Source organism: Heterodontus francisci, chromosome 36 (assembly GCF_036365525.1).
Source record: "Heterodontus francisci isolate sHetFra1 chromosome 36, sHetFra1.hap1, whole genome shotgun sequence".
NCBI classification, from domain to species: Eukaryota; Metazoa; Chordata; class Chondrichthyes; order Heterodontiformes; family Heterodontidae; genus Heterodontus; species Heterodontus francisci.
The window spans coordinates 48,796,757-48,822,873 of NC_090406.1; the positions used below are offsets into that span (position 1 = coordinate 48,796,757).

The window sequence follows — 26,117 nt, forward strand, 5'->3', positions numbered from 1 at the left end:
TTACAATTCTATAACACCACTTCTCCTTACAATTCTTAAACACCACTATTCCTTACAATTCTATAACACCACTTCTCCTTACAATTCTAAAACACCACTACTCCTTACAATTCTATAACACCTCCACTCCTTACAATTCTATAACGCCACTACTCCTTACAATTCTTAAACACCACTTCTGCTTACAATTCTATAACACCACTACTCCTTACAATTCAATAACACCACTACTCCTTACAATTCTATAACACCACTACTCCTTACAATTCTATAATACCACTATTCCTTACAATTCCATAACTCCACTACTCCTTACAATTCCATAACACCACGACTCCTTACAATTCCATAACACCACTACTCTTACAATTCCATAACACCACTACTCCTGACAATTCCAAAACACCACTACTCCCTACAATTCTATAACACCACTACTCCTTCCAATTCTATAACACCACAATACCTTACAATTCTATAACACCACTACTCACAATGCTTTCGCACCACTACTCCTTACAATTCTATAACACCACTACTCCTTACATTTCTATAACACCACTTCTCCTTACAATTCTACAACACCACTATTCCTTACACTTCTATAACACCACTAGTCACAATGCTATAACACCACTACTCCTTACAATTCTATAACACCACTACTCCTCACAATTCTATATTACCACTACTCCTTACAATTCGAGAGCACCACGACTCCTTACAATTCCATAACACCACGACTCCTTACCATTCTATAACACCACTATTCCTTTCAATTCTATAACACCACTACTCCTTACAATTCTGTAACGCCACTACTCCTTACAATTCTATAACACCACGACTCCTTACAATTCCATAACACCACTACTCTTACAATTCCATAACACCACTACTCCTGACAATTCCAAAACACCACTACTCCCTACAATTCTATAACACCACTACTCCTTACAATTCTATAACACCACAATTCCTTACAATTCTATAACACCACTACTCACAATGCTTTCGCACCACTACTCCTTACAATTCTATAACACCACTACTCCTTACAATTCTATAACACCACCACTACTTACAATTCTATAACACCACTATTCCTTACACTTCTATAACACCACTACTCACAATGCTATTACACCACTACTCCTTACAATTCTATAACACCACTACTCCTTACAATTCTATAACACCACTACTCCTTTCAATTCTATAACACCACTTCTCCTTACAATTCTAAAACACCACTACTCCATACAATTCTAAAACACCACTACTCCTGACAATTCTATAACACCACTACTCCTTACAATTCTATAACACCACTACTCCTTACAATTCTATAACACCACTTCTCCTTACAATTCTAAAACACCACTACTCCTTACAATTCTAAAACACCACTACTCCTTACAATTCTAAAACACCACTACTCCTTACAATTCTATAACACCACTACTCCTTACAATTCTATATCACCACTACTCCTTACAATTCTATAACAGCACTACTCCTTATAATTCTATAACACCACTTCTCCTTACAATTCTAAAACACCACTACTCCTTACAATTCCATAACACCACTACTCCTTACAATTCTATAACACCACTACTCCTGACAATTCTATAACATCACTACTCCTTACAATTCTATAACACCACTTCTCCTGACAATTCTATAACACCACTGCTCCTTACAATTCTAAAACACCACTACTCCTTACAATTCTAAAACACCACTACTCCTTACAATTCTATAACACCACTACTCCTTACAATTCTATAACACCACTTCTCCTGACAATTGTATAACACCACTTCTCCTTACAATTCTAAAACACCACTACTCCTGACAATTCTATAACACCACTTCTCCTTACAATTCTAAAACACCACTACTCCTTACAATTCTAAAACACCACTACTCCTTACAATTCTATAACACCACTACTCCTTCCAATTCTATAATACCACTACTCCTTACAATTCTGAAACACCACTCGTCCATACAATTCTATAACACCACTGCTCCTTACAATTCTAAAATGCCACTACACCTTACAATTCTATAATACCACTACTCCTTACAATTCGAGAGCACCATGACTCCTTACAATTCTATAACACCACTACTCTGTACAATTCTATAACACCACTACTCCTTACAATTCTATAACACCTCTACTCCTTGCAATTCTCCTACACCACTACTCCTTACAATTCTATAACACCACTTCTCCTTACAATTCTAAAACACCACTACTCCTTACAATTCTATGACACCACATCTCCTTACAATTCTAAAACACCACTATTCCTTACAATTCTATAACACCACTTCTCCTTACAATTCTAAAACACCACTACTCCTTACAATTCTATAACACCACTCCTCCTTACAATTCTATAACACCACTATTTCTTACAATTGTATAACACCACTACTCCTTACAATTCTATAACACCACTACTCCTTACAATTCTATCACACCACTTCTCCTTACAATTCTAAAACACCACTACTCCTTCCAATTCTAAAACACCACTACTCCTTACAATTCTATAATACCACTATTCCTTACAATTCTATAACACCACTTCTCCTTACAATTCTTAAACACCACTATTCCTTACAATTCTATAACACCACTTCTCCTTACAATTCCAAAACACCACTACTCCTTACAATTCTATAACACCACTACGCCTTACAATTCAATAACACCGCTACTCCTTACAATTCTATAACACCACTACTCCTTCCAATTCAGTAACACCACTACTCCTTACAATTCTATAACACCACTATTCCTTACAATTCTCTCACACCACTATTCCTTACAATTCCATAACACCATTACTCCTTACAATTCTATAATACCACTATTCCTTACAATTCTATAACACCACTTCTCCTTACAATTCTTAAACACCACTATTCCTTACAATTCCATAACACCACTTCTCCTTACAATTCTAAAACACTACTACTCCTTACAATTCTATAACACCACTACTCCTTACATTTCAATAACACCACTACTCCTTACAATTCTATAACGCCACTACTCCTTACAATTCTTAAACACCACTTCTGCTTACAATTCTATAACACCACTACTCCTTACAATTCAATAACACCACTACTCCTTACAATTCTATAACACCACTACTCCTTACAATTCAATAACACCACTACTCCTTACAATTCTATAACACCACTCCTCCTTACAATTCTATAACACCACTATTTCTTACAATTGTATAACACCACTACTCCTTACAATTCTATAACACCACTACTCCTTACAATTCTATCACACCACTTCTCCTTACAATTCTAAAACACCACTACTCCTTCCAATTCTAAAACACCACTACTCCTTACAATTCTATAATACCACTATTCCTTACAATTCTATAACACCACTTCTCCTTACAATTCTTAAACACCACTATTCCTTACAATTCTATAACACCACTTCTCCTTACAATTCCAAAACACCACTACTCCTTACAATTCTATAACACCACTACGCCTTACAATTCAATAACACCGCTACTCCTTACAATTCTATAACACCACTACTCCTTCCAATTCAGTAACACCACTACTCCTTACAATTCTATAACACCACTATTCCTTACAATTCTCTCACACCACTATTCCTTACAATTCCATAACACCATTACTCCTTACAATTCTATAATACCACTATTCCTTACAATTCTATAACACCACTTCTCCTTACAATTCTTAAACACCACTATTCCTTACAATTCCATAACACCACTTCTCCTTACAATTCTAAAACACTACTACTCCTTACAATTCTATAACACCACTACTCCTTACATTTCAATAACACCACTACTCCTTACAATTCTATAACGCCACTACTCCTTACAATTCTTAAACACCACTTCTGCTTACAATTCTATAACACCACTACTCCTTACAATTCAATAACACCACTACTCCTTACAATTCTATAACACCACTACTCCTTACAATTCTATAATACCACTATTCCTTACAATTCCATAACACCGCTACTCCTTACAATTCCGTAACACCACGACTCCTTACAATTCCATAACACCACTACTCTTCCAATTCCATAACACCACTACTCCTGACAATTCCAAAACACCACTACTCCCTACAATTCTATAACACCACGACTCCTTACAATTCTATAACACCACAATTCCTTACAATTCTATAACACCGCTACTCACATTGCTTTCGCACCACTACTCCTTACAATTCTATAACACCACTACTCCTTACAATTCTATAACACCACTACTCCTTACATTTCTATAACACCACTATTCTTTACACTTCTATAACACCACTACTCACAATGCTATAACACCACTACTCCTTACAATTCTATAACACAACTACTCCTTACAATTCTATATTACCACTACTCCTTACAATTTGAGAGCACCACGACTCCTTACAATTCCATAACACCACTACTCCTTACAATTCTGTAACGCCACTACTCCTTACAATTCTATAACACCACTACTCCTTACAATTCTGTAACACCACTATTCCTTACAATTCTAAAACACCACTACTCACAGTGCTATAACACCACTACTCCTTACAATTCTATAACACCACTACTCCTTACAATTCCATAACACCACTATTCCTTACAAATCTATAACACCACTTCTCCTTACAATTCTTAAACACCACTATTCCTTACAATTCTAAAACACCACTACTCCTTACAATTCTATAATGCCACTACTCCGTACAATTCTTAAACACCACTACTGCTTACAATTCTATAACACCACTATTCCTTACAATTCTCTCACACCACCATTCCTTACAATTCAATAACACCACTACTCCTTACAATTCTATAACGCTACTACTCCTTACAATTCTTGAACACCACTACTGCTTTCAATTCTATAACACCACTATTCCTTACAATTCTCTCACACCACTTCTCCTTACAATTCTATAACACCACTATTCCTTACAATTCTCTCACACCACTATTCCTTACAATTCTATAACACCACTACTCCTTACAATTCTAAAACACCACTACTCCTTACAATTCTATGACACCATGCTCCTTACAATTCTATAACACCACTACTGCTTACAATTCTATCAAACCACTATTCCTTACAATTCTATAACACCACTACTCCTTACAATTCTAAAACACCACTATCCTTACAATTCTGTAACACCACTATTCCTTACAATTCTAAAACACCACTACTCCTTACAATTCTAATACACCACTTCTCCTTACAATTCTTAAACACCACTATTCCTTACAATTCTATAACACCACTTCTCCTTGCAATTCTAAAACACCACTACTCCTTACAATTCTATAACACCACTATTCCTTACAATTCTGTAACACCACTATTCCTTACAATTCTATAACACCACTACTCCTTACAATTCTATAACACCACTATTCCTTACAATTCTATAACACCACTTCTCCTTACAATTCTATAACACCACTATTCCTTACAATTCTATAACACCACTTCTCCTTACAATTCTAAAACACCACTACTCCTTACAATTCTATAACACCACTATTCCTTACAATTCTATAACACCGCTATTCCTTACAATTCTATAACACCACTTCTCCTTACAATTCTTAAACACCACTATTCCTTACAATTCTATAACACCACTTCTCCTTACAATTCTAAAACACCACTACTCCTTACAATTCTATAACACCACTACTCCTTACAATTCTATAACACCACTTCTCCTTACAATTCTTAAACACCACTATTCCTTACAATTCTGTAACACCACTTCTCCTTACAATTCTAAAAACACCACTACTCCTTACAATTTTATAACACCACTTCTCCTCACAATTCTTAAACACCACTATTCCTTACAATTCTATAACACCACTTCTCCTTACAATTCTAAAACACCACTACTCCTTACAATTCTTAAACACCACTACTGCTTACAATTCTATAACACCACTATTCCTTACAATTCTCTCACACCACCATTCCTTACAATTCAATAACACCACTACTCCTTACAATTCTATAACGCCACTATTCCTTACAATTCTCTCACACCACCATTCCTTACAATTCAATAACACCACTCCTCCTTACAATTCTATAACACCACTATTCCTTTCAATTCTCTCACACCACCATTCCTTACAATTCTATAACACCACTACTCCTTACAATTCAATAACACCACTACTCCTTACAATTCTATAATGCCACTACTCCTTACAATTCTTAAACACCACTACTGCTTACAATTCTATCACACCACTATTCCTTACAATTCTCTCACTCCACCATTCCTTACAATTCTATAACACCACTACTCCTTACAATTCAATAACACCACTACTCCTTACAATTCAATAACACCACTACTCCTTACAATTCAATAACACCACTACTCCTTACAATTCTATAATGCTACTACTCCTTACAATTCTTGAACACCACTACTGCTTCCAATTCTATAACACCACTATTCCTTACAATTCTCTCACACCACCATTCCTTACAATTCTAAAACACCACTACTCCTTACAATTCTATAACACCACTATTCCTTACAATTCTCTCACACCACCATTCCTTACAATTCTATAACGCCACTACTCCTTACAATTCTTAAACACCACTACTGCTTACAATTCTATAACACCACTACTCCTTACAATTCTAAAACACCACTACTCCTTACTATTCTATGACACCATACTCCTTACAATTCTATAACACCACTACTCCTTACAATTCTATCACACCACTATTCCTTACAATTCTATAACACCAATACTCCTTACAATTCTAAAACACCACTTCTCCTTACAATTCTATAACACCACTATTCCTTACAATTCTAAAACACCACTACTCCTTACGATTCTAAAACACTGCTAGATTTTTTTAGATTTCGAGATACAGCACTGAAACAGGCCCTTCGGCCCACCGAGTCTGTGCCGACCATTAACCTCCCATCTATACTAATCCTGCACTAATCCCATATTCCTACCACATCCTCACCTGTCCCTATATTCCCCTGCCACCTACCTATACAAGTGGCAATTTATAATGGCCAATTCACCTCTCAACCTGCAAGTCTTTTTTGGCTGTGCGAGGAAACCGGAGTACCCGAAGGAAACCCACACAGACACAGGGAGAATTTGCAAACTCCACACAGGCAGTACCCAGATTTGAACCCAGGTCACTGGAGCTGTGAGGCTGCGATGCGAACCACTGTGCCACTGTGCCGCACCACTACTCCTTACAATTCCATCACACCACTACTCCTTACAATTCTATAACACCACTACTCCTTACAATTCTATAACGCCACTGCTCCTTACAATTCTATAACACCACTACTCCTTACAATTCTATAACACCACTACTCCTTACAATTCTATAACGCCACTACTCCTTACAATTCTATAACACCACTATTCCTTACAATTCTATAACACCACTATTCCTTACAATTCTTTCACACCACTATTCCTTACAATTCTATAACACCTCTACTCCTTACAATTCTTTCACACCACTACTCCTTACAATTCTATAACACCACTACTCCTTGCAATTCTGTAACACCACTACTCTTTACAATTCTATAACACCACTATTCCTTACAATTCTTTCACACCACTATTCCTTACAATTCTGTAACACCTCTACTCCTTCCAATTCTATAACACCACTACTCCTTAAAATTCTATAACACCACTACTCCTTACAATTCTCTAACACCACTATTCCTTACAATTCTATAACACCACTATTCCTTACAATTCTTTCACACCACTATTCCTTACAATTCTATAACACCTCTACTCCTTACAATTCTATAACACCACTACTCCTTACAATTCTATAACACCACTACTCCTTGCAATTCTGTAACACCACTACTCTTTACAATTCTATAACACCACTACTCGGAGTAGTGGTGTTACAGAATTGCAAGGAGTAGTGGTGTTATAGAATTGTAAGGAGTAGTGGTGTGAAAGAATTGTAAGGAGTAGAGGTGTTATAGAATTGTAAGGAATAGTGGTGTGAAAGAATTGTAAGGAATAGTGGTGTTATAGAATTGTAAGGAATAGTGGTGTTATAGAATTGTAAGGAGTAGTGGCGTTATAGAATTTTACGGAGTAGTGGTGTTATAGAATTGGAAATGAGTAGAGGTGTTACAGAATTGTAAGGAATAGTGGTGTGAAAGAATTGTAAGGAATAGTGGTGTTATAGAATTGTAAGGAGTAGTGGTGTTACAGAATTGCAAGGAGTAGTGGTGTTATAGAATTGTAAGGAGTAGTGGTGTGAAAGAATTGTAAGGAGTAGAGGTGTTATAGAATTGTAAGGAATAGTGGTGTGAAAGAATTGTAAGGAATAGTGGTGTTATAGAATTGTAAGGAATAGTGGTGTTATAGAATTGTAAGGAGTAGTGGCGTTATAGAATTGTAAGGAGTAGTGGTGTTATAGAATTGTAAGGAGTAGTGGTGTTATAGAATTGTAAGGAGCAGTGGCGTTATAGAATTGTAAGGAGTAGTGGTGTTATAGAATTGTAAGGAGTAGTGGTGTGATGGAATTGTAAGGAGTAGTGGTGCGGCACAGTGGCACAGTGGTTCGCATCGCAGCCTCACAGCTCCAGTGACCTGGGTTCAAATCTGGGTACTGCCTGTGTGGAGTTTGCAAATTCTCCCTGTGTCTGTGTGGGTTTCCTTCGGGTACTCCGGTTTCCTCGCACAGCCAAAAAAGACTTGCAGGTTGATAGTGTTATAGAATAGTGTTATAGAATTGTAAGGAATAGTGGTGTGAAAGAATTGTAAGGAATAGTGGTGTTATAGAATTGTAAGGAATAGTGGTGTTAGAGAATTGTAAGGAGTAGTGGTGTTATAGAATTTTAAGGAGTAGTGGTGTTATAGAATTGGAAGGAGTAGAGGTGTTACAGAATTGTAAGGAATAGTGGTGTGAAAGAATTGTAAGGAATAGTGGTGTTATAGAATTGGAAGGAGTAGAGGTGTTACAGAATTGTAAGGAATAGTGGTGTGAAAGAATTGTAAGGAATAGTGGTGTTACAGAATTGCAAGGAGTAGTGGTGTTATAGAATTGTAAGGAGTAGTGGTGTGCCACTACTCCTTACAATTCTATAACACCACTATTCCTTACAATTCTATAACACCACTATTCCTTACAATTCTTTCACACCACTATTCCTTACAATTCTATAACACCTCTACTCCTTACAATTCTTTCACACCACTACTCCTTACAATTCTATAACACCACTACTCCTTGCAATTCTGTAACACCACTACTCCTTTCAATTCTATAACACCACTATTCCTTACAATTCTTTCACACCACTATTCCTTACAATTCTGTAACACCTCTACTCCTTCCAATTCTATAACACCACTACTCCTTAAAATTCTATAACACCACTACTCCTTACAATTCTCTAACACCACTATTCCTTACAATTCTATAACACCACTATTCCTTACAATTCTTTCACACCACTATTCCTTACAATTCTAAGGAATAGTGGTGTTATAGAATTGTAAGGAGTAGTGGTGTTACAGAATTGCAAGGAGTAGTGGTGTTATAGAATTGTAAGGAGTAGTGGTGTGAAAGAATTGTAAGGAGTAGAGGTGTTATAGAATTGTAAGGAATAGTGGTGTGAAAGAATTGTAAGGAATAGTGGTGTTATAGAATTGTAAGGAATAGTGGTGTTATAGAATTGTAAGGAGTAGTGGCGTTATAGAATTGTAAGGATAGTACCCGAAGGAAACCCACACAGACACAGGGAGAATTTGCAAACTCCACACAGGCAGTACCCAGATTTGAACCCAGGTCACTGGAGCTGTGAGGCTGCGATGCGAACCACTGTGCCACTGTGCCGCACCACTACTCCTTACAATTCCATCACACCACTACTCCTTACAATTCTATAACACCACTACTCCTTACAATTCTATAACGCCACTGCTCCTTACAATTCTATAACACCACTACTCCTTACAATTCTATAACACCACTACTCCTTACAATTCTATAACGCCACTACTCCTTACAATTCTATAACACCACTATTCCTTACAATTCTATAACACCACTATTCCTTACAATTCTTTCACACCACTATTCCTTACAATTCTATAACACCTCTACTCCTTACAATTCTTTCACACCACTACTCCTTACAATTCTATAACACCACTACTCCTTGCAATTCTGTAACACCACTACTCCTTACAATTCTATAACACCACTATTCCTTACAATTCTTTCACACCACTATTCCTTACAATTCTGTAACACCTCTACTCCTTCCAATTCTATAACACCACTACTCCTTAAAATTCTATAACACCACTACTCCTTACAATTCTCTAACACCACAACTTACAAATCTATAAAACCACTACTCCTTACAATTCTATAACACCAGTACTCCTTACATTTCTATAACACCACTATTCCTTACAGCTCTATCACTCCACTATTCCTTACAATTCTGTAACACCTCTACTCCTTCCAATTCTATAACACCACTACTCCTTACAATTCTATAACACCACAACTTACATATCTATAAAACCACTACTCCTTACAATTCTATAACACCAGTACTCCTTACATTTCTATAACACCACTATTCCTTACAGCTCTATCACTCCACTATTCCTTACAGTTCTATAACACCACTATTCCTTACAATTCTATAACACCTCTACTCCTTACAATTCTATAACGCCACTACTCCTTACAATTCTATAACACCACTACTCCTTACAATTCTCTAACACCACTACTCCTTACAATTCTATAACACCACTATTCCTTACAATTCTTTCACACCACTATTCCTTACAATTCTATAACACCTCTACTCCTTACAATACTTTCACACCACTACTCCTTACAATTCTAGAACACCACTACTCCTTGCAATTCTATAACACCACTACTCCTTACAATTCTATAACACCACTATTCTTTACACTTCTATAACACCACTACTCACAATGCTATAACACCACTACTCCTTACAATTCTATAACACCACTACTCCTTACAATTCTATATTACCACTACTCCTTACAATTCGAGAGCACCACGACTCCTTACAATTCCATAACACCACTACTCCTTACAATTCTGTAACGCCACTACTCCTTACAATTCTATAACACCACTACTCCTTACAATTCTGTAACACCACTATTCCTTACAATTCTAAAACACCACTGCTCACAGTGCTATAACACCACTACTCCTTACAATTCTATAACACCACTACTCCTTACAATTCCATAACACTATTCCTTACAAATCTATAACACCACTTCTCCTTACAATTCTTAAACACCACTATTCCTTACAATTCTAAAACACCACTACTCCTTACAATTCTATAATGCCACTACTCCGTACAATTCTTAAACACCACTACTGCTTACAATTCTATAACACCACTATTCCTTACAATTCTCTCACACCTCCATTCCTTACAATTCAATAACACCACTACTCCTTACAATTCTATAACGCTACTACTCCTTACAATTCTCTCACAGCACCATTCCTTACAATTCAATAACACCACTACTCCTTACAATTCTATAACACCACAACTTACAAATCTATAAAACCACTACTCCTTACAATTCTATAACACCAGTACTCCTTACATTTCTATAACACCACTATTCCTTACAGCTCTATCACTCCACTATTCCTTACAGTTCTATAACACCACTATTCCTTACAATTCTATAACACCTCTACTCCTTACAATTCTATAACGCCACTACTCCTTACAATTCTATAACACCACTATTCCTTACACTTCTATAACACCACTACTCCTTACAATTCTATAACACCACTATTCCTTACAATTCTCTCACACCACCATTCCTTACAATTCAATAACACCACTACTCCTTACAATTCTATAACGCCACTATTCCTTACAATTCTCTCACACCACCATTCCTTACAATTCAATAACACCACTCCTCCTTACAATTCTATAACACCACTATTCCTTTCAATTCTCTCACACCACCATTCCTTACAATTCTATAACACCACTACTCCTTACAATTCAATAACACCACTACTCCTTACAATTCTATAATGCCACTACTCCTTACAATTCTTAAACACCACTACTGCTTACAATTCTATCACACCACTATTCCTTACAATTCTCTCACTCCACCATTCCTTACAATTCTATAACACCACTACTCCTTACAATTCAATAACACCACTACTCCTTACAATTCAATAACACCACTACTCCTTACAATTCAATAACACCACTACTCCTTACAATTCTATAATGCTACTACTCCTTACAATTCTTGAACACCACTACTGCTTCCAATTCTATAACACCACTATTCCTTACAATTCTCTCACACCACCATTCCTTACAATTCTAAAACACCACTGCTCCTTACAATTCTATAACACCACTATTCCTTACAATTCTTAAACACCACTACTGCTTACAATTCTATAACACCACTACTCCTTACAATTCTAAAACACCACTACTCCTTACTATTCTATGACACCATACTCCTTACAATTCTATAACACCACTCCTCCTTACAGTTCTATCACACCACTATTCCTTACAATTCTATAACACCACTACTCCTTACAATTCTAAAACACCACTTCTCCTTACAATTCTATAACACCACTATTCCTTACAATTCTAAAACACCACTACTCCTTACGATTCTAAAACACCGCTAGATTTTTTTAGATTTCGAGATACAGCACTGAAACAGGCCCTTCGGCCCACCGAGTCTGTGCCGACCATTAACCTCCCATCTATACTAATCCTGCACTAATCCCATATTCCTACCACATCCTCACCTGTCCCTATATTCCCCTGCCACCTACCTATACAAGTGGCAATTTATAATGGCCAATTCACCTATCAACCTGCAAGTCTTTTTTGGCTGTGCGAGGAAACCGGAGTACCCGAAGGAAACCCACACAGACACAGGGAGAATTTGCAAACTCCACACAGGCAGTACCCAGATTTGAACCCAGGTCACTGGAGCTGTGAGGCTGCGATGCGAACCACTGTGCCACTGTGCCGCACCACTACTCCTTACAATTCCATCACACCACTACTCCTTACAATTCTATAACACCACTACTCCTAACAATTCTATAACGCCACTGCTCCTTACAATTCTATAACACCACTACTCCTTACAATTCTATAACACCACTACTCCTTACAATTCTATAACGCCACTACTCCTTACAATTCTATAACACCACTATTCCTTACAATTCTTTCACACCACTATTCCTTACAATTCTATAACACCTCTACTCCTTACAATTCTTTCACACCACTACTCCTTACAATTCTATAACACCACTACTCCTTGCAATTCTGTAACACCACTACTCCTTACAATTCTATAACACCACTATTCCTTACAATTCTTTCACACCACTATTCCTTACAATTCTGTAACACCTCTACTCCTTCCAATTCTATAACACCACTACTCCTTACAATTCTATAACACCACTACTCCTTACAATTCTATAACACCACAACTTACAAATCTATAAAACCACTACTCCTTACAATTCTATAACACCAGTACTCCTTACATTTCTATAACACCACTATTCCTTACAGCTCTATCACTCCACTATTCCTTACAGTTCTATAACACCACTATTCCTTACAATTCTATAACACCTCTACTCCTTACAATTCTATAACGCCACTACTCCTTATAATTCTATAACACCAGTACTCCTTACATTTCTATAACACCACTATTCCTTCCAGCTCTATCACTCCACTATTCCTTACATTTCTATAACACCACTATTCCTTCCAGCTCTATCACTCCACTATTCCTTACAGTTCTAAAACACCACTATTCCTTACAATTCTATAAAACTACTATTTCTTACTGGGTTGCTGAGGGTTGTGCAGTCGATGTATGTGCGGACTTTCAAAAGGCATTTGATAAAGTACCCCTTAACAGCCTTATTCAGAAAATAGAAGCACATGGTATTAAAGGGACAACGGTAACTTTGGTACATAATTGGTTACGGGATAGCAAGCAAATCATAGTAGTGAATGGATATTTTCCAGCCTGAGAGAAATATGGATTGGGGTCCTCCAGGGGCCGTATTGGGACCATTACATTTTCTTCTTCTATATAAATGAACTGGACCTGGGTATAGGGAGTACAATTTTGAAGTTTGCAGATGATACAAAACTTGGCAATGTCGAAAATATGAGCATGATAGAAGTAGACTTCAGGAGGACAGACAGACTGGTGAAATGGGCAGACACATTGCTGATGCAATTTCATGCTAATAACAATTCATTTGAAGCAATATACTTTGGAAAAAAACAACATGGAGAAGCAGTGTAATCTGAATGTTACTATTTTGAGGGACGTGCTTATTCACAAATCTTTGAAGGTGGCTCAGCGTGTTGATAAGGCAGTTTAGAAAGAATATGGGAGGGTTGGGTTTGTAAATAGGGGCATTGAATACAAAAATAAGGACGTCATTTACCTTTACAAATCTCTGGTTAGGCCTCAGCTGGAGTATTGTGTACAATTTTGGGCACCAGACTTTAGGAAGACAGTCCTGACCTTGGATAGGGTACAGAGGACCCAGGATGTTATCAGGGTTGGGGGAATTCAGTTATATGACGAGATTAGAGAATCTGGAATTGATCTCTTTCGAGCAGAGAAGGTTAAATGGAGACCTAGTAGAGGTATTCAAAATTATGAGGGATTTTGACAGAGAAAATAAGGAGGAAATAGGCAATTAGATATAGGGAACATTCTTTTGGGCCTCCTTATCTCGAGAGACAATGGATACGCGCCTGGAGGTGGTCAGTGGTTTGTGAAGCAGCGCCTGGAGTGGCTATAAAGGCCAATTCTGGAGTGACAGGCTCTTCCACAGGTGCTGCAGAGAAATTTGTTTGTTGGGGCTGTTGCACAGTTGGCTCTCCCCTTGCGCCTCTGTCTTTTTTCCTGCCAACTACTAAGTCTCTTCGACTCGCCACAATTTAGCCCTGTCTTTATGGCTGCCCGCCAGCTCTGGCGAATGCTGGCAACTGACTCCCACGACTTGTGATCAATGTCACACGATTTCATGTCGCGTTTGCAGACGTCTTTATAACGGAGACATGGACGGCCGGTGGGTCTGATACCAGTGGCGAGCTCGCTGTACAATGTGTCTTTGGGGATCCTGCCATCTTCCATGCGGCTCACATGGCCAAGCCATCTCAAGCGCCGCTGACTCAGTAGTGTGTATAAGCTGGGGATGTTGGCCGCTTCAAGGACTTCTGTGTTGGAGATATAGTCCTGCCACCTGATGCCAAGTATTCTCCGAAGGCAGCGAAGATGGAATGAATTGAGACGTCGCTCTTGGCTGGCATACGTTGTCCAGGCCTCGCTGCCGTAGAGCAAGGTACTGAGGACACAGGCCTGATACACTCGGACTTTTGTGTTCCGTGTCAGTGCGCCATTTTCCCACACTCTCTTGGCCAGTCTGAACATAGCAGTGGAAGCCTTACCCATGCGCTTGTTGATTTCTGCATCTAGAGACAGGTTACTGGTGATAGTTGAGCCTAGGTAGGTGAACTCTTGAACCACTTCCAGAGCGTGGTCGCCAATATTGATGGATGGAGCATTTCTGACATCCTGACCCATGATGTTCGTTTTCTTGAGGCTGATGGTTAGGCCAAATTCATTGCAGGCAGACGCAAACCTGTCGATGAGACTCTGCAGGCATTCTTCAGTGTGAGATGTTAAAGCAGCATCGTCAGCAAAGAGGAGTTCTCTGATGAGGACTTTCCGTACTTTGGACTTCGCTCTTAGACGGGCAAGGTTGAACAACCTGCCCCCTGATCTTGTGTGGAGGAAAATTCCTTCTTCAGAGGATTTGAACGCATGTGAAAGCAGCAGGGAGAAGAAAATCCCAAAAAGTGTGGGTGCGAGAACACAGCCCTGTTTCACACCACTCAGGATAGGAAAGGGCAATTAGATATAGGGAACATAGTCTCAGAATAAGGGGCAGACCATTTAAGACAGAAATGAGGAGGAATTTCTTCACTCAGAGGGTGGTAAATCTTTGGAATTCTCTACCCCAGTGGGCTGTGGAAGCTCAATCATTGAGTATGTTCAAGACAGAAATCGATTGTTATCTGGATACTAATGACATCAAGGGATATGGGAAAGCGCAGGAAAGTGGCGTTGAGGTAGATGATCAGCCGTGATCTAATTGAATGGCGGAGCAGGCTCGACGGACTGAATGGCCTATTCCTGCTCCTATGTCCCTATGTATTTAAGAGGACTAATTTGCAGGGTTATGGGGAAAAGCTGGGGTGTGGGACTCCATTCAATTTCAGAGTAGACACAGGCATTACAGGCTAAATGGCCTCCTTCTGTACTGTAAGATTCTATGATTCTAGAATCGGATTGACTACTATCTGGAATTAAGAGGTTAGGGCAGGTGTGGGACCAAAGGGGACATATGGCCAATTTGTGGCTCTGAAACTGAACAAGGATGTTTGGAACTGACTTGAGTTAGAAATGGAGTAGGGGAGGGGAATAAATGTAAAAGTGTTGGCACAGTGTTTTGGAACCCCAAAGGGTTCACTCCAAGGAGCAGTGAAATACAGCTACACACTTGTGGTCCTCTTCTAACTTCCAATCTCAGCTCTGACGTTAGGCCCTGAATGGAGGGATTGTGAACTAGTCATTAGCAGTGGCTTAGTGGTTGTACTTTTTGCCTCTCAGTCAAAAGGTTGACAGTTCATGTCCCACTTGAGCACAAAATCTAGGCTTGCAATCCAGGGGAGTGCCATCTTTTGGATGAGATGTTAAGTCATTACCCTCTGGACATAACAAGATCCCATGGCACATTTATTTTGAACAAGAGCAAGGGAGTTCTCTCCAGTATCCTCGCTCATTTCTGTCCCTCAACCAACTTCACTTAAAAAAAGATTATCTGGTCATTATCACATTGCTGTTTGAAAATTGCAGCATTATAACAGTGACTACACTTCAAAAGTACTTAATTGGCTGTAAAGCACTTTGGAATGTCCTGAGTTCATGAAAGGTACTATAAAAATGCAAGTCTTTCTTTCTTAACTGTTGCACTAGCAATTTAAGGATGGCATCAAAAGAAGCAGGTGACAGGTTGTCTGCCCTTTTGGCTGCAAATAGTATACTGTGTGGTGGAGACCAAGGCGGGAGAAGAGAAAGGGCTGTCACCTTCAATGACAGTTGTGAAAGGATAAATGACAAGTACAAATGGCTGATTGGTGTGTTTATTTTTCCAGGATCAGTGGATGTGTCCCGTCGTAATCCAATTGCCTCATGGTTGTGTGCAATGCTTTATTGCTTTTCCAGTTATATACTGGCTGATGTACTGCTTGGAGAATCACCCCTCCATTATTTTAACAACACTTCTCACATCTTGCTGGCAACAGCTGTTTGGTGAGTGGACATAGATTTTATTATTCAGAGAATTCGCATTGTCAAATGCACATCATTGCTGTGGGTATGATAAGCTGCAAATTGGTGGTCAGATGAATCCATAAGGGGACAAGGGTATATTTATAGAATAATTCACTATCAAACATTATACCATTTTGTCCTTGTACGAGACTTTGGTGAGGCCACAGTTAGAAAACTTTGTCCAGGTAGGTGATGTAAGTACAGAGGAGGGCCACGTGATTAATTCCTAATTTAAAGCATCTTAGTTATCTAGATTCAAAGAGTTGGCTGTCTAGAGAAACATAAACTGAGGGATAATTTGATTGAGGTTTATAAGATCATGACAGGACTAGAATGTGTTTGTGTAGACCAACTAAATAGGTTATGGAGGACCAGGGGTCACTTTTACAAGTCATGTAAGGGCAGAGGAAGATGTCAGACGGCTCTTCTTTTTCCAGGTAATAGTGGACTTATAAACAGGCTGCTGATTTGTGCCGTGAACATTGATTCATTGAATTTCAAGTGAGAGCTGGCCTGTTTCCAGCTGGCATCGAGATTACCTGGTACAAGAGTAGGTACCCTGTAACATTAATCAGAGCAAAGGCGGTCTTCTGGACTAGTTTGAATCACCTGAGGGAGTTAGAGAAGAATTTTACAGATTTCCTTCCCCCTAATTGATCTGGTTTTTAAAATCTGGTTTTTCATATTTGCCAGGATATTATATGGCTCAGAATGGGGTGGGGAGTGTATGTATTGTGAAGAATAAAGCACTACAACTGTATGGATCAGCATGAATGGACAAGTATGTTCAGATGAATTTCAATCACATTTTGAAATATTTTGATTATCTTTTCACATAAAGATGGATATGTGATAATAAGTAATTATGATGCCAATGAGTTAACAACTTGTGAGCTTGTCTTGACAAATGACAAACAGCTCACACCCATTGTTTTGGAGAGTTGCTGGTCCCGGGCGCTGGCAAGTGAACTGCAGAAGATAAAACCCAGACAGAGGGAGGGTTTTGAAACAGTCTCTAATGGTCAGGTTTTTTAATGAGGATGCTGTGAAGCAGTGAGACACAACAAAAAGTCTGAAAGAAGGATACAATGCTGGGTAGTTAGAAATGAGTGTTTAGGTCAAGGAAAGAGGACCCCCTCTTAAGGGGGGAATATAAGAAGAAGCTAAATAAGTACTTGAGGAAGAACAGAATAGAAGGATATGTTGATAAAGTGAGATGAAATAAGGTGAGAGGAGGCTCGTGTGGAACATAAGCACTGGCATAGACCTGTTGGGCCAAATGCCTGTGTGGAGTTTGCAAGTTCTCCCTGTGTCTGCGTGGGTTTTCTCCGGGTGCTCCGGTTTCCTCCCACAAGCCAAAAGACTTGCAGGTTGATAGGTAGATTGGCCATTATAAATTGTCACTAGTATAGGTAGGTGGTAGGGAAATATAGGGACAGGTGGGGATGTTTGGTAGGAATATGGGATTAGTGTAGGATTAGTATAAATGGGTGGTTGATGGTCGGCACAGACTCGGTGGGCCGAAGGGCCTGTTTCAGTGCTGTAGCTCTAATCTAATCTAATCTAATCTAAATGGCCTGTTTCAGTGCTGTAAAATTTTAAGTGATTCTATGTAATATGATAAAGCATAGCATATTCATTATTTTTTAAATTAATTGCATAATTACAAGTTATACCAATGGAATTAAAAGAATCTGATTACAATGGTTACTCTGTATGTTCACTCACTGTCAAGTAAAGCAGTTTAACAATTGTATCAAGCCTCAACTTACCAAGTGTTTCTGTGGTCCACCTTCAGAGAGATTGAAGAAGTACATGTGCAAAAGACAGCGTTATGTGCTTTAGGTCACAAGGAGGTACTATTGTTACACTGCACCTGCCATGGTTACATTATTGTGCAAGTAAATATAGGGTAACGGGAGTCAGTTCCTATAATTGTAAAATGTTCTGACCACTTATGGGTATGCTGACTCAAGATGCTGAGGCTTATGGTTGCATTGTCAATTCTACTAAAGCCAGGAACTGTTGTCTGGCCTTTCCAGATCTGTGTTGCTCATTGACATATCACACAGTACATATAATTAATCAGTTACTGAAGGATATGGATTATCAGCAGAACTGCTTACACATACAGTTTAATTTGGAAATCTGAAATAAAGACAAAATGTACTGGAAATTCTCAGCAGGTCTGGCAGTATCTGTGGAGAGAGCAGCAAAGTTAACATTTCAGGTCAGTGACCTTTCATCAGAACTGGCAAAGGTTAGAAGTGTAATAGGTTTCAAGCAAATAAAGTGGGGGTGGGGCAAAAGAGAAAACAAGGGAAGGTGTTGATAGGACATAGGGTCACAGAGAATAACTGACAAGGAGGTCATGGGGCAAAGGCAAAGAGTGTGTTAATAGTGTGGTGAAAGACAAAGCATTAGTGCAGAGAGGGTGTTAAATGACAGAATAATGAAAGCCCTAGCCAAAAGCACAAACATGAAAAAAACAGTGGGCAGGCACATGGTTAAAAAAAATGATGAAACAAACTAAAATAAAATGAAATAAAAATAAAAATAAAAAAGCGGGGAGGGGCAGGCATGCTCTGAAATGATTGAACTCAATGTTCAGTCCGCTAGGCTGTAACATGCCTAATTGGTAAATGAGGTGTTCACTGGAACACTGCAGCAAGCCCAGGACAGAGATGTGGGCATGAGAGCGCGGTAGGGGGGTGGTGGGGGTGTTGAAATGGCAAGCGACAGGAAGCTCGGGGTCATGTTTTCAGACTGAGCGGAGGTGTTACACAAAGCGGTCACCCAATCCGCATTTGGTCTCCCCAATGTAGAGGAGACCACATTGTGAGCAGCGAATACAGTATACTAAATTGAAAGAAGTGCAAGTAAATCGCTGCTTCACCTGAAAGGAGTGTTTGGGGCCTTGGATAGTGAAGAGAGAGGAGGTAAAAGTGCAGGTATTACACCTCCCGCGATTGCATGGGAAGGTGCCATGGGAAGGGGACAGGTGTCGGGGTAATGGAGGAGTGGACCAGGGTGTCGCGGAGGGAGCGATCCCTTCGGAATGCTGACAGGGGAGGGGAGGGGAAGGTGCGTTTGGAGTTTCCGGAAATGGCAGAGGATGATATTTCGGATGTGGAGGCTAGTGGAGTGGAAGGTGAGGACAAGGGGAACCCTGTTGTGGTTCTGGGAGGGAGGGAAAAGGGGTGAGGGCAGAGGTGCGGGAAATGGGCTGGACACGGTTGAGGACCCTGTCAACCACAGTGGGGGGAATCTCCTGTTAAGGAAAAAGGAAGACTGTATTTGCTGTTCACAATGTGGTCTCCTCTACATTGGGGAGACCAAACGCAGATTGGGTGACTGCTTTGCAGAACACTTCCCCTCAGTCCGAAAACATGACCCCGAGCTTCCTGTCGCTTGCCATTTCAACACCCACCCGCCACCCCCCCCACCTCCACCCCCGCTCTCATGCCCACATTTCTGTCCTGGGATTGCTGCAGTGTTCCAGTGAACATCAACGCAAGCTCGAGGAACAGCATCTCATTTACCGATTAGGCACAATACAGCCTGTCGGACTGAACATTGAGTTCAATAATTCAGAGCATGACTGCCCCTCCCCCCTTTTATTTTTAGTTTTACTTTTTACTTTTTATTTTCATTTCATTTTATTTTAGTTTGTTTCATCATTCAATTTTTTTTTTACCATGTGCCTGCCCACTGTTTTTTTCATGTTTGAGCTTTTGGCTAGGGCTTTCATTATTCTGTTATTTAACACCCTCTCTGCACTAATGCAAATTTAAGCTTCTTCTTTTTGGCATTTCTTTGCGGACGAAGATTTTGGGAAGGTTGTAGTCATCGGTTCCAGGCCCGCTGGTGGCTAGTCAGGCCAATCCGTGACCGGCAGATTCTCCCACAGTGGGTACAAGTGTAGGTGTACTTGCTGCTGGGGGCAATTGGATTTATCCTTCTCCTCCTTTTCTCTTTCATGCTGGTTCTTCGCTCAGTCTCAAAGGTCTCTGTAGCCCTCCTGATGTAGCATCTCCAGGCATCACGATCTATGGCCTGCGTTTCCCACTGGTGATGGTCGATGTGGCACACAGAGAGGGACTTCTTCAGGGAGTCCTTGAAATGTTTGCGTGGGGCCCCTCTTTTCCTTTTACCGTGATCAGCTCTCCATACAACACAATCTTGGGCAGTGACTGTCGTTCATCCAGGCAACGTGACCTAAAGGCCTGCTCAGGCCGACCCGAACCCAACCGAACCACAGTGGACCCGAGCCCGACCCGGCCCAAGACCCTCCAATTTTTCCCCGAGCCCGACTTGACCCAACCTGACCATCCCTTTACTTACCTTCTGACTCGGAAGCTCCAGGAGGCTGCAGCGCATGCGTGATGGCGTCATAGAGATGTCATTCGCTCACTGCACAGACTCAGTTTTGTCCTGGACTCCCAGCTCAGGTCAGTTTTTTAATTTCAATACTTACCAGCAGAGCACTTACTGTGTGTGTCCGGCCCGACCTGATCCCTACCCGGACTCGGCCCAACCCGAACCGAGCCCAAAAGCCGGACCTGGAAGAGGGGCCCAACCCGACCCGAACCCGACACATGTCATCGGGTCCCGTCGGGTTCAGGTCAGGTAGCAGGCCTTTAACGTGACCCGCCCAATGCAGTTGGCTTTGCAGGAGGATGGCCTCAATGCTGGCAATGTTGGCTGTTTCCAGGACTTCAATGTTTGAGATGTGGTCCTGCCAGCAGATCTTGAAGATGCTGCAGAGGCAACGCTGATGCACGCGCTCTAGAAGGTGTACATGACAGCGCTACAGGACCCTTGACTCGGCGCCATACAGAAGGGTGGTGAGGACAATGGCTTTGTACACTTTGAGTTTGGTCTGTGCTCTGAGGCTGTTGTTGCTCCACACACATTTGTAGAGTCTGCCAAATGTTCTGTTTGCTTTTGAGAGCCTATTGTCCCTTCCTTCTCTATGGTGGTATCAAATGAGGTGACGCTCCCCAAATAAGTAAATTGCTTGATGGCATTCAGCTCGGTTCCCCCAATGACAATGCTTCGTGGTCTATATTCTTCATGGGGTGCAGGCTGATGCAGGACTTCAGTTTTCTTTAAACTGATTTTTAGTCCGAAGAGTTGTGCTGCCTCGGAAAAATGTGTTGTTATACGTTGCAGGTTTGATTGACAGTGGGCCAGGAGAGCAAAGTTATCAGCGAAAAGAAGTTCACGGATGAGCTTTTCTTGTGTCTTTGTGTGAGCCTGAAGATGCCTGAGGTTGAAAAGGCCTCCCTCAGTCCGGAAGCGTACATAAACTCCCTCCTTAAGGTCTTCCGTTGTCTGCTGCATCATCTTGCTGAAAAAGATGGTGAGTAGGGTCAGGGCCAGCACACATCCATGCTTCACACCATTGGAGATACAGAAGGGACTCGAGAGGTCACTGTTTTGCTTGACTTGTCCGTACTGATTTTCATGAAACTGCTTCACCATGGCCAGGAACCTGGGTGGGCATCCAAGTTTTTCTAGGATTTTCCAAAGTCCATCTGTGCTCACAGTGTCAAATGCCTTGGTGAGGTCTATGAAAGCGACGTACAGGTCTTTGTTTTGCTCACAACACTTTTCTTGTAATTGAGTGCAAATACCATATCTGTGGTGCCTCTGCTCTGAAACCACACTGGCTCTCCGGGAGGTTTTCTTCAGCAATGGTAGGCACAAGCCCGTTCAGAAGTATTCTAGCCAGGATCTTCCCAGCAATAGAAAAGAGGGTGATCCCACGGTAGTTGGAGCAGTCTGACTTTTCTCCTTTGTTTTTGTACAAGGTGATGATAACGACATCACGAAGATCCTGTGCTCCAGAACTTGCCGCGCCCCTAGCCAAGCTGTTCCAGTACAGCTACAACACTGGCATCTACCCTGCAATGTGGAAGATTTCCAGGTATGTCCTGTACACAAAAAGCAGGAAAGTCCAAGCCGGCTAATTACGGCCCCATCAGTCTACTGTCAATCATCAGTAAAGTGATGGAAGGTGTCATCGACAGTGCTATCAAGCGGCACTTGCTTCGCAATAACCTGCTCAGTGACACTCAGTTTGCATTCTGCCAGGGTTACTCACCTGCTGACCTCATTACAGCTTTGGTTCAATCATGGACAAAAGAGCTGAACTCAAGAGGTGAGGTGAGAGTTACTGCCCTTGACATCAAGGCAGCTTTTGACTGAGAATGGCATCAAGGAGCCCTAGCAAAACTGAAGTCAATGGGAATCAGGGGGAAAACTCTCCACTGGTTGGAGTCATACCTAACGCAAAGGAAGATGGTTGTGGTTGTTGGTCAATAATCTGAGCTCCAGGACATCACTGCAGGAGTTCCTCAGGGTGGTGTCCTAGGCCCAACCATCTTCAGCTGCTTCATCAATGACCTTCCTTCAATCATAAGGTCAGAAGTGGGGATGTTCACTGATGATTGCACAATGTACAGCACCAGTCGCGACTCCTCAGATACTGAAGCAGTCCGTGTAGAAATGCAGCAAGAGCTGGTTAATGTCCAGGCTTGGGCTGATAAGTGGCAAGTAACTTTCGCGCCACACACGTGGCAGGCAATGACCATCTCAAACAACAGAGAATCTAAGCATCTCCCCTTGACATTCAACGGCATTATGATCACTGAATCCCCCACTATCAACATCCTGGGGGTTACCATTGACCGGAAGCTGAACTGGAGTAGCCATATAAATAACGTGGCTACAAGATCAGGTCAGAGGCTAGGAATCCTGTGGCGTGTAACTCACCTCCTGACTACCCAAAGCCTGTCCACCATCTACAAGGTACAAGTCAGAAATGTGATGGAATACTCTCCACTTGCCTGGATGGGTGCAGCTCCAACAACACTCAAGAAGCTCGACGCCATCCAAGACAAAGCAGCCTGCTTGATTGGCACATCATTCACAAACATTCACTCCCTCCACCACCGACGCACAGTGGCAGCAGTGTGTATCATCTACAAGATGCACTGCAGCAACGCACCAAGGCTCCTTAGACAGCGCCTTCCAAACCTGTGACCTCTACCAACTAGAAGGACAAGGGCAGAAAATGCACTGGAACACCACCACCTGCAAGCTCCCCTTCAAGTCACACACCATCCTCATTTGGAACTATATCACCGTTCCTTCACTGTCGCTGGGTCAAAATCTTGGAATTCCCTTCCTAACAGCACAATGGGTGTCCCTACCTCACATGGACTGCAGCGGTTCAAGTAGGCAGCTCACCACCATCTTCTCAAGGGCAATTAGGGATGGGCAATAAATGCTGCCCTAGCCAGCGACGCCCACATCCCATGAATGAATTTTTAAAAATCCCATGGAATCCTATCCTATTTCCAACAGGCCGTGAAGAACTCATGGAGCTTGGTGTATAGGGCAGGGCCATCATGCTTCAAGGCTTCGGGTGGAATTCCATCGGCTCCGGGGGCTTTGTTGCTCTTCATCTGGTTGATGGCAGTCACAGTTTCCTCCAGAGTTGGGCTTTCATCCAGTTCTTCTTTGACAGGCTGTCGTTGGATGCGGTTGATGGCAGTATCATGCACCTTGCACTTGGTGCTGAAGAGAGTTTCAAAGTGCTCCGACCAACAATCCAGGACTGACTCCTTGTCAGTGTGTAGGATCTTGCCATCGGCGCTCCTCAGGGGGTTTTGGGTTTGATATGCTGGTCCATAGACAGATTTTAGTGCTTCATAGAAACTTCTTATGTCGTCAGTATCAGCGTACAGTTGAATTTTTTCCACAAGTGCCATCCACCAGTCATTTTGGATGTTCCTCAGTTTACATTGAAGGGTGCTGCATGCTTGACGATCGTCTGTCTTTTTCTCTTGGCTGGCTGGCTGAGCCAGGCGAGCCTGATGAGCTGACCTTTTTATTTTTAGCAGAACTTGAATTTCCTTGTCATTTTCATAAAACCAGTCCCTATTCTTCTTGGTGCTGGGTCTGATGACCTCGTTGGAAGTATCCAGTACTACAGCTTTGATGTGTTCCCAGAGTTCTTCTGGAGTGGAATCAGCAGTGAGATCAGGATGTTCCAGTCTAGTCTGTAAAATTGTTTCATATCTATCTCAAGATGAGGTTTGTAGGTTGCTGACTTGAAATTTCTTTGATGGGTTGTCTCTAGGCCTGTTCTTGGGCTTAGGCTTGAACTGGAAGTTCAGCTTTGAACAAGCCGGTGGTCTGTATGACAGTCAGCACTGGGCATGACTCATAATGCAGGACACCCTTTAGGTCACACTGGCGTACCAAGATGTAATCTGTCCGGTGCCAGTGTTTAGAGCCAGGATGCATCCATGTGGTCATGAAGTGATCTTTTTGTTGAAAGAAGGTGTTGGTTATGAACAGCTGCTTTTCTGCACAGTGTTCCAAGAGTAAATGTCCATTTTCATTACAGTTTCCAACTCCATGGTTCCCGAGCACTCCCTTCCATGCCAGGCTGTCACGGCCCACTCTGGCATTGAAATCACCAAGGATG

At 41.0% G+C, this 26,117-nt stretch overlaps 1 protein-coding gene across 1 annotated transcript in view; it reads left to right on the forward strand.

Moving 5' to 3' along the window:
• The window catches only part of tmem38a (transmembrane protein 38A), a 313,821-nt gene that overhangs the window by 263,018 nt on the left and 24,686 nt on the right, over positions 1-26,117 (forward strand). The window contains exon 2 of the mRNA XM_068015867.1: positions 17,437-17,593. Within this exon, the coding sequence (XP_067871968.1) occupies positions 17,437-17,593 (157 nt within the window). The remainder of the gene's footprint in view (positions 1-17,436; positions 17,594-26,117) is intronic.